Source organism: Sinocyclocheilus anshuiensis, unplaced genomic scaffold, assembly GCF_001515605.1.
Source record: "Sinocyclocheilus anshuiensis isolate Anshui unplaced genomic scaffold, SAMN03320099.WGS_v1.1 scaffold284, whole genome shotgun sequence".
In the NCBI taxonomy this organism is placed as follows: Eukaryota; Metazoa; Chordata; class Actinopteri; order Cypriniformes; family Cyprinidae; genus Sinocyclocheilus; species Sinocyclocheilus anshuiensis.
Window position 1 is genome coordinate 437,792 of NW_015554266.1, and position 10,961 is coordinate 448,752.

Sequence of the window (10,961 nt, forward strand, 5' to 3'; positions counted from 1 at the left end):
AACAGCAGCTAAGCCAGGTGATGCTCTCTGATGAAAGTGTCTTGAGATGAAGTGTGGGGCTCTCTCTCTCTCTCTCTCTCTCTCTCTCTCGGTCTCTCTCTCTCTCTCTCTCTCTCTCTCTCTCCTTGAAGTGGGTACCTTAACCTAGCCTTAAAGAGCTCCCACGTTAACACCTGATTTGAGAACGCAGACTATAATAGGCTCAGCATCAAATATTAAAACATATTTTTGATTTCCTATTTTACAGCGTTTGAGAAATGCACTAAAATGTCTATAGTCGACATATTGTGAGAGACGGTACTGAGTGCGATATTTATTCTCGCCCTTTTGAATATTAGATTTCTTTGGCGTAGGCTATGTGTGATCAACGATCTAGTTTGGCACTGATCTTAATTGCAATCCCTATACAGTAATCAAATCTGCATGCTATAATTACGTAGCAATAAACAGTAACATCAGTTCATATCCAAATGTGAATTGCCAGAGAAACGAATTAAAAGGTTATTTTCTCGCCTTATTACATACTTTTGGTTCAGTCTTTTAAACCATGATTTTTAAATATAAATGTAATAAACGAAATTTGTCACTGACCGCCATTAGTAAGTTTAACTATTGGCTATGTGATGAAATGAGGATGCCATCAGTTGACGAAAATAACGCGTTTCGTGATTTCAGCTGTAGGCTATGATACATAAATCAAGAAAGGTGTTAGAAGACGCCTGCAAGAAAATAGTAAACAATTCTACCAAATAATAATTCAACAATATCTAATAATATAGATGAGCTTTTGCAAACGTCTGAAGTCATAGGCTTTATATCTCCAGCAAATTGAAGAAAACCGCGGCGTTTAAAAAAAATGTCACTAAATGTAATGTCCATGTCGTTATTTTGTTACGAACAACCATATTCGCAACTGGGTCTTCTAATTGGATGCAAAAATCTTTAACTAATGCCTCTCATTCGAAAACGTCTGTGTGAAATAATCGACGGAGAAAGAAAAAAGAAACCGCCCAGAGAGAGGGAGTGGGAGAGCCAGAACAGAAGGAGGGAACAATAGAGAATCAAAGCATAATGATATTCCTAAATGACGAGGGAAATGTTGCCGCGCTCATTTTATTAATCAGACTGTCAATTTCACCCCAGAGGCCAAGCCCAGGAGCCATCTAAAACAGACTCAGATCAGAAGCTGCTCTCCTCACTTCTCCTCTCTCTCTCCACCTGGATATACGCGTCTGGCCGATCAAGGGCCGACTCTATTAACCGATGACAGTCTCTCTCCTATTTATTTGCTTATAAACCTGTTACAATAAATGATCATTCGAACCGCGTCACGCGCACCTTTAACGACGAAGGCGCAAACCACTTTTTGATGAATGACTTTCTGGAGCAGAGAGGATGCGCGGGCCATTTTGAGCAGTCATTCGTTGCCCGCACTGGCATTCCTCTGTTTTTTGCTTCCAGCTCATAAAGGTGTTATATTATTTAGAGGCGGTAGCTGAGCTGAATGCGGATTAGATCCGCCACCAGTCATCTGAGCACCAGCCCTGGGATTTTGGATTTTTTCTGCACGACTTCATGATGGAGAGGATAAGAAAAGAAATGATTCTGATGGAAAGGGGACTACACAGTCCAGTGGCAGGAAAGAGGCTCTCCAACCTCACTGACTCGGCCGGGAACGTGGTGCTGGAGGCCCTGGAAAATTCTCAGCACGCAGGTCGCCTCAGCCCGAGAATAACGTCCGCCTCGCTGCATGGCAGTCTCGGGGATATTCCCACCAAAGGCAAGTTCGAAATCGACAGCTTATTCGGAAACCACCACAGCGACAATACCTCCTCCACAGAGGTATCGTCCTCCGAAAGCAGGAAGAAAATAAACCTGTATCCTGAAGTTTCTCCTGACTCCGATATGAACAGCGATGTGGAAGTGGGTTGCCTGTCTCATCGCTCACCGGGCAGTCTCAGCCAACAGAAGGAAAACAATAGCAGAGGTAAACAAATTACATGGAAACTTTGATCGAGTCGTCAAACGCTAATCTGAGTGGGCATCACAAAGCTTTAAATGTAGCCCTTAATGGCACTTGATTTATTTTTATTTTTTTTAATTGATATTTTTATATTATGTTATATATTTTAAGGTAGCATTTTTTTCTCAAGTCTTTTACCGTTGCCTTTAACGAATTAAATTATCTGTGGTTGCTTTATGTGTGCTGCATACATTTTTCAGTGTTAACATTATGTAGACTATTTGAATCGGTGGATACCTTTGTCTTTAATTGTTGATACTCTGTGGCTTTCATTTTTTGGTTTAAAATAATTTCGCACTGCATCTAGATTTTCTGACAAATAAAGTTAAATATAACCCTAACGAGTTTCACTTGAATTGTATTTATGCATTTATAAATGCAATGACAGATATTATGTTATGTGCTTGTATATTTTATTTTATTGTACAAATCAACGTGATAAAAGACAAATACCCATGTTTAAAATATTTATACATTTGTATTTTATTTCTTTCATTATCCGATTTAGGTTTTTCGGACAGTAATTCAGGAACCTCCAATACAAGTTCATCGTCGAATATGAACGGTTCCTTCAGTAACTCCAGCAGTTCGAGCGCGGACCAGGTGAGGAGATACCGGACTGCGTTTACCCGAGAACAAATTGGAAGATTGGAGAAAGAATTTTACAGGGAAAACTACGTCTCAAGACCCAGGAGGTGTGAACTGGCCGCTTCATTAAACTTACCCGAAACAACAATAAAGGTATTGGTCTGATTTGGTTTACCTTTTTTCCAGAGAAGGCAGAATATGTTTCTTATCATTTATAATGTTCATAACATGTTTAGCTAATATTACCCTTTTACAGCCACCAGCACAGTGTAGATTACACAAACAAAAACGCAATTGTATATGCCCCAAAAAATAATGCATTCTCTTAAATACTGTTTACAGAGAACATGTAGTCTGTACACACGAATGTGGGTTGTATTAAACATACATAATGTGTAAAAAAACAAAAAAAAACAATCTATTATTTTATTTTGTCTGATGCAAAAACCTGCCTATTTCCATCTGTGCTCACGTAACATATTAACCATAAAAACCTTTCCAAGGGGGTCCATTTAGAAAATTATTGGTCGATTCGAAAAGGACACAAATACTCCTCTGATCATAAAGTTTTACCTAATCGCTCAGCAAAAATAAATGCACAGGTCTTGAGGTTGTTTGGCCAGTTACACTGTAGTGTTTAATTGTTTTGTTCTCGCTTCTCGCCCCTGTTCACCTGATCCCTAATTGTTACCTGTGTATATTTCTGTGGATGCGTGTAGGTGTGGTTTCAGAATCGACGAATGAAGGACAAGCGGCAGCGGCTTGCCATGTCCTGGCCACATCCCGCCGATCCCAGCTTCTACACCTATATGATGACGCACGCGGCCGCCACCGGAAGTCTGCCTTACCCTTTTCATCCCCACATGCCACTGCACTATTACCCCCATGTCGGTGTCACGGCAGCAGCTGCTGCGGCAGCCGCCTCTGGAGCCGCTTCTTCACCATTTGCTACCTCTATACGTCCCCTTGATACTTTCCGTGCGCTTTCTCATCCATATTCGCGCCCAGAGCTGTTGTGTAGTTTCCGACATCCAGGACTATACCAGTCACCGGCAGGTTTGAACAGCTCCGCGGCTGCAGCAGCGGCGGCGGCGGCGGCCGCTGCAGCAGTCAGTGCGCCTTCAGTTACCGGGCCGTGCTCATGTCTCAGCTGCCACAGCAGTCAGGCCGCCAGCGCACTCGGCTCCAGGAGCACCAGCTCTGATTTCACCTGCACGGCGACCGGGCAGAGGTCCGAGAGCGGATTTTTGCCATACTCGGCAGCAGTTCTCAGCAAAACTGCGGTGTCCTCACCGGACCATAGAGAAGAAAGCGCGCTCAATAGATAGTACTGCATACACTCTTTCATTTGAAGCACATGTAATTATTATTATTATTATTATTATTATTATTAATTTGAGGGACAGCATTTCCATTCCAGTAAGGCCTATAACGCCCAGAATTATATGTTAAAAATATATTTAAAATACACTGTTATGGACATCGAAGGCCTTTTAAACATGTTACAACACACATTATTAAAACGATATAGAATGAGCAAAACGGTAATTGATTTGTAAATACGAGTAGTTTATTATTATTATTATTATTATTATTATTATAGTAATTATTTCATTTCGTCTTATTATCATTTATAAAAAAATGTATGCAAATATTATTTTCGATTAGGTTGGACCACATCGTGTAGTAAAGAGAATATACACTGGTTGTGCCACTTAAGCATTGGTTAAGGGACCAAAGCGTAAAATGATGCTATTCTGAAAGTGCTGCTCGAGGGACTCTCCCTGATCTAGGAGTGTGGCGCATAAAACCTGCACTACTGCTACAATGTCAATTCTGCTGTTAATAATGTGAAGATTATGACGAAAATTGCCAATCATGTACCTTGATGGACCTCCTTTGAATGTGGAAATATAAGAAAGTTCCCGTTCCGAGACTCGCTGTCAAAGCATAACAACCCGCTGTGGGAAGTCATTAGACAAGATAGATAAAAGACCTTGATCATTTCGCATTGTTCTTGGTGTGTAGATTGTACATTATTAAACGTGGTATTCGTTGCCTGAGAATTCCTTTTTATTATATATATATATATATAATAATCCGCTTTCCACCGAGTCCTATTTCCAATCTTCTTATTGAACGTTGGCCGGTCTGGGTAGACTTTTCTCTCAGAGATGTTCCGCTGATGCGAGCAGTCTCATTAAATCCAAACCGATATTTCCATAATACTCCCAGTAGAGACTCTTCACTCACAATATAATGGGATTATCCACACAACCCCAAACTTCAGACAAATTGCTCATGCATTTCTGTCTGCATACATATTTTTTGTCACTGGGCGGAATTCTGCCTTACATAAAACCACATTTAAAAAAAAAAAGCAAAATAGCACTTGTACAGATCAAATAGTGAGATATTTTGTCATAACACGCATAGTCACGTTTAAAATGTATTAAACCAATTTTTTTTTACTTTCATTTGAAATTATTGAACGGCATAAATAGCCTACCCCTTTTTACATTTCTTGTTATTATTATTTATTTTTATTATTCTTATTTATTTATGTGACTGGCTGGATGTTTATTTAATGTTAGGATTACATAATTGTTTTCGGTACTCAATTAATCTGACATTAGTTCACCAGACCAGAACAATTTAAAAGCGGAGGAAGGAATATCAGGCCTCAAATCATGTAGCAAGCCAAAATTATCACTCATTGTATATAAAGCATACTGCATTTGCTGTTACCGTTTCAAATGAAAGAAGATGTTTCTGAGTTGTTGCGCGGGGCTGGTTGCCGTCTGTTCAATAAATGACAATACTAAAATCCCAGTGTTTTGCTCCTCTCCCAAGGGTTGCCGTGAAACACAACTCTGTACATTACACTCTTAAAAATAAAGGTGCTTCAAAAGGTTCTTCAAGCGATGCCATAGAAGAACCATTTTTGGTTCCACAACGAACCATTCTGTCAAAGGTTCTTTAAAGAACCATCTCTTTTATACCTTTTTGTAATCTGAAGAACCTTCTTTCGCCACAAAGAACCTTTTGTGAAACAGAAAGGTTCTTCAGACGTTACAAGTTCTTTATGGAACCATTTAGACAAAAAGGTTCTTCTATGGCATCGTGAAGCACCTTTATTTTTAAGAGTGTACGTCTCTGTATTTTACATATTGCCGACTGTATGAATTTTCATATTTTCACTTGAGAAAAATGTGCAATATAAAAATGTATATTATGTTATTTATTGATTGATGGTGTTGTTCTTGGAAAATAAATATTTAAAAAGCAATTTTTAATATCGTTATCATTGTGCACGTTGCAAATAACTAATAACTATTAACTGAAAGCAAGTACAAATCAAATATAATATGTGGCCTATAACGTTTTTGTCCACTATTTTACCATCTTTTTATTACTTACATTTCTGAATTAGGTTTTTTTTTTTTTTGTTCAGTCTAATTCTAAACAATAATAAACACACGTAGGCTAAATTAAATGTATTGTAAGCAGCCTACATTTTTAAAATGTGATTTTAAATCAACGGAGGTCTTTTCATCTTCTTTTTAAAGATCAATATTTCAATGAAAAAAAGGCAATAGTGTGTGAAGCGTTCCTGCTCTGTTAACACGTTTTTTTCTCCTTGGTGAGAAAGGGAGTCTGGCATTAATTAAAACGACACTAAAACTACAGGGAATATGGAGTCTGCGATCACGGGTCATTCCGGCCCTATAATTTACCATTATTTTTACATTACCTCTAAATGATACAAGCTGATACTGTCGTTAATTGCAGCCTGGTTAAATATATACCGGAATATTCCCGGGGGACTTTGAGATAAGTTGCTTTCTTTCTGAACGTCCCCATTAAAGAAATGGGATTAGAGGCGCAGCAAGAGTGTGATGTATCGCCATGTTTCGTTATGCTCTTTACTAAAGCGAGGGTTACAACCCATACAACAAAGGCATTGAGATCGATGGAGAGGCAAACTGGAGAAGACAGAGGGCAGAAAAACACTGGCCACAATAACGCCATCAGTTTTGTATCCAATGTGCAAAGACTGAAAAAATAATTCATCATAAAATGCAGCAAACTGTCTGTCACCTTAGCCGAATTGCTTTTGACAAGAAAATAAATCTGCAGGTTGTTTAATATATATATATTTTTTTCTTTATTTCGGTGCTAATAGAAAAACCAAATTAAATGTCCACCACCAAGATAGAAATGCAAAGATCGATGATCCTCCCGCTACTGTCCAATCACGCCCATTTAATTGACTGTATTTTCTGGGTAATTGAACTGCTTGTTGTAAATTGAAGATTTTATAGAAACGACATAAAAACTACATTTACTGACATTCATCGCATCTTTGACATTGATTATCTGATCAGCGCGTGTCATGCTAACCTCCAATTCTTCATTACACACTGTTTATGAGTTGTTGCAGAACAACTCGCTTGTTCCACTGTGATTGATTGCCTTATTAACGCGTGTTCTTGTAAGTGTGACCGAACTGATTACGATGCATATGTTTAGAATAATGTTTCATTTAGCTGACTGCGAGTAATGCGAGGTGACAGCTGCTGCGGGGAGGACAAAATCCGAACTACAGGGAGCACGTGGGGGCAAAAGACTGTTGTTTTAAGGTGGAACTTCACAAACACGTCTGGCGAGAAGAAAACGGTGCACTCAACGGAACACCTGCACTAAAATTTCAGTGAAATGATACCATAGCTATATTAGTAGGTACACGCAAGAATGATGCTATAAAGACAGGTTTTAGTTTTTAATCAGATAAACAGAAGACTTTGGTAAATGTCTACAGATTTCATTATTCTCGGGGAAGTCTAAGCAGGGTGATCCCGATCCCATCCAGTTGTTGCAGAGATGGAACTAAAACCCTCACAGTTCGACGTGCTAACGACTACACCGCCCTATAAATTAGATCTGGATGATACTGCGTTATAGATCGCCATATATGCTGCCATAATTTGGTTTTGGGTAAATGGACTGCGTAAAAAAAAAAAATGGTGAACGTGATTGAAACCGGAAAATACACCAAACAATGGCGTACACTGAGTTCATTACACTGAGTCAGTGGCCGTCTTTTAAACAGCTAGGCTAGTCTTCAACAAAGCTTTGTTATTTGCTTTGTTTTTTGTTGACAGCATTAAAGAATACCGAAGGAGCAGAAAGGAAAAGGTTAGTGGTAACAGAAGCACAGGCTGTGATGAGGAGATTTATGCATCAAATGAAACGACCCTTGTTTGTCTCAAATGAACGCTTCTGTTCAAATGTTGCTTTCATATATTATGTGACATTACTTTAACTATAGCTCATTAAGACAGAATGAAATGGTTAAATTAACTTATCAACCCATAATGATGATGAATGGGGTAGTAATTCAGATACAAGCTGGGCAATTTGCAAGTCTGCACATTTTGATAGTTCTCAAATAACATTTGGAATAGCAGGTCATCCCCTCAATCAATTGCATAAGCACGTTAAGTCGGAGCGACTCTCCCTCAAAAAAGAAAATGTTTTTCATGCATATGTATTAAAACATGTTCGCAATTATCCTTGAAAATTGCCTTCACTTGCTTTAATGGCTGAGCTGTCTGTTTGCTATAAGCTGCCAATGAGAAGGTCTGGTTTGCAGGAGAAAATGGGGGTCAAAACATGATACTAAAATAACACGTTAATTATATCACATTTTGCCAATGTATATTTTCAGAATGCTCACTTTGAGTGTGAAACATGTCAACACCAGTACTCATCCTGTCTAACAAGAACAGAGAGCATTTACCAATACAACGTGCATTTATGGCAAGTAGCTGCACCTATACATCATAACGTTAATGTCACCTGGCACATTCTGGGACATATCTGAATGCATCTGATGTGCAGAAAAAGCTCACGCCAATTGCCTTCCGTTTCCCCGTTAAAATATGACAGCAGTGCAAGTAGGAAACACGTGTGATTTACAGTCAGCGCATAATAGTGGAAACCCATTCATTCCGTATTACTTGAGCTAATATACCATAAATTATAACCCTTTGTCCAACTGACGACAATTTCAAAAGAAGTAGTGAATGAGTTTCATTTTAACAGTATAGCCTATAATACACTGCGCACCATTTCACCGCCAAACAGACCTACTGACGACCATCATTACAACAACGTGATGAGTTCAACGTCCAGGCGCCATAAAGATAACCACATTTCTGTCGCAATAATAACGGAGGAATGTTTTTAATTAGATTCAAGGAAATAAACTGCGAGTTGTGACAAGTTCTTGCGGGCGACTTGATCATGCAACTGCTGCAGGGTCGGGGTCAGGTTAAACAGTAGCGTGCAAATCTGGCAGAGGCGCGCGGCACGAGGCTCGAATGGCTACTTGCGAATCATTTATCATCACTAAAATGTCATCACAATTTTTCAAATGTATCGATTTCTAAGAAATATTATAATTATTGTACCATACACTCGCACGTCATTATATTAAACATGTAGTGATTTTGTTGCACTGTAATGTTCTTGACAGCTGTTACTCTATGAGAAGTGCAGCAGCTTTGCGCGCTAATTCATGAGCACTCTGTCAGTCTCGCCGTTAGTTTCCATATTACTGATACAGAGAGTGCAGTCTCTTGCTTTAAATGAGTCCCATTGACAGTGGTCAATGATATGTATACTCATATAGCACACGAATATTTACAATTTATGATATTTTTTTACAGATTTCCAGAGGATATTTTTGTTTCAAAGTAAAATGACCAAATTCTTTATATCACACAGTTTTTATCAATACTCAAACTGAAAACAAACAGACCCTGTATAAGAACAAATATTGATATTGAATCTGAGATGTCTAAATCAGCTCTAATTAGTCACAGCAAATAAAAAAGGCATTACAAAGTGTATTGGGTTGAGTAAAACTACAAAGCAAACTGTATATTTTAACTCAGTAATAAGCAATAGAAAACAGAGTTCCATTACCTACACAATACAATACAATATACTTCTGAATGCATGCAGTGTGCATCTTTCAAAGGACAAACTGTGTGTGGGTGTGTTTGTGTTTAATCTGCTATCAGTGTGTTTAATTTGCTAAACTATTTAATGATATTGAATGAAAATAATCTCTTAATGAAGATGCTGCAGCTCATTTACAATTACATTATTTAGTATTAAATACCATTCAGCAATGATTTTAGAAACAAATGGACATAAGAAAAGTGTCATAATAAAAAGGTAATGCATGCTCTCAGTCTGCCTTTAATGTGTCTTTTATAGATTTTATGTTATGTGGGGACAAGTGGCGAGCAACACAACAACCCCACAACCTATGCATGTACAAATACACAAGCCAATAAAATATCATTTTTGGCTCCACAATGCCAGTATATCTTATAGGGATAGTTCTAATTCTGTCATTTACTCACCCTCATGTCGTCCCAAACATGTATGACTTTCTTTCTTCTGCAAAACACAAAAGAAGGTATTTTGAAGAATTTTGGCAACCAAACAGTTTTTGATTTCAATTGACTTTCTTTTGTCTGGGAATTTTTTTTTTTAAGTATCTTAAAATATCTGCTCTATGTCATAACAATCAAGGTCTTGTTTTTAGATCTTAGTCCAGAGTGGTCACCACCAACACTGAGAACATATGTACTTCTGGTCCAGTGACAAACATATTGTACAACTGGTTCTTATGGAAGATGCATTATTGCTTTACGACCATATACAAGCTAAATTTGTTACTTTATGATGAAGTACACAGTGCACTGGATTCAATCTACTCACACTGTGTTGTGAGAGTTATACATTTATAAGTGTAGTTGCTGTCCGTGGTGCTGATCTTCATTATTCCAGCTGAGGCAGTATGGTCGTTCTAGCACTTATGCTAGCTCTAGATTTCATGCTGAATGCCCCATCCTCTCTCCATTTCAGAGCTATCAGACTCCAAATATAGAGCACCAACCATAAGAAGCATTGGCAGTTTTCTCACAAAATATTTGCTGTGCTTTTTAACAGTCTTGCAGTGGCCTCATATAGCAATATAATGTCCAAATAACGCTAATATGCACCTTTTTTTTATTTTGAATCAAAATTTCAGATCACTACTTTTCAAAGTGCTGAAAAGGATTATGTAGCTTTTGAGATATTTCATGCCAAATTAATTTAAGACATTCATTTAGCTGAATTAATTACAAATACTGGGATACTGTAAAAATGACTAAATACAGACAATGACAGATAATGTAATATTTTCTAAACCATATATATATATATATATATATATATACACACACACACACACACACACACACATATATATCACTTAAATAGCATA

General features: G+C 38.0%; 1 protein-coding gene across 1 annotated transcript; it reads left to right on the top strand.

The window, feature by feature from the left end:
* Positions 1-1,575: 1,575 nt before the first annotated feature.
* On the top strand, positions 1,576-3,939 carry LOC107671304 (homeobox even-skipped homolog protein 2-like). The gene is made up of 3 exons (XM_016464196.1): positions 1,576-1,987; positions 2,532-2,764; positions 3,331-3,939. Exons 1-3 carry the CDS (start codon positions 1,576-1,578, stop codon positions 3,937-3,939), a joined length of 1,254 nt encoding a protein of 417 aa, XP_016319682.1.
* Positions 3,940-10,961: the final 7,022 nt, after the last annotated feature.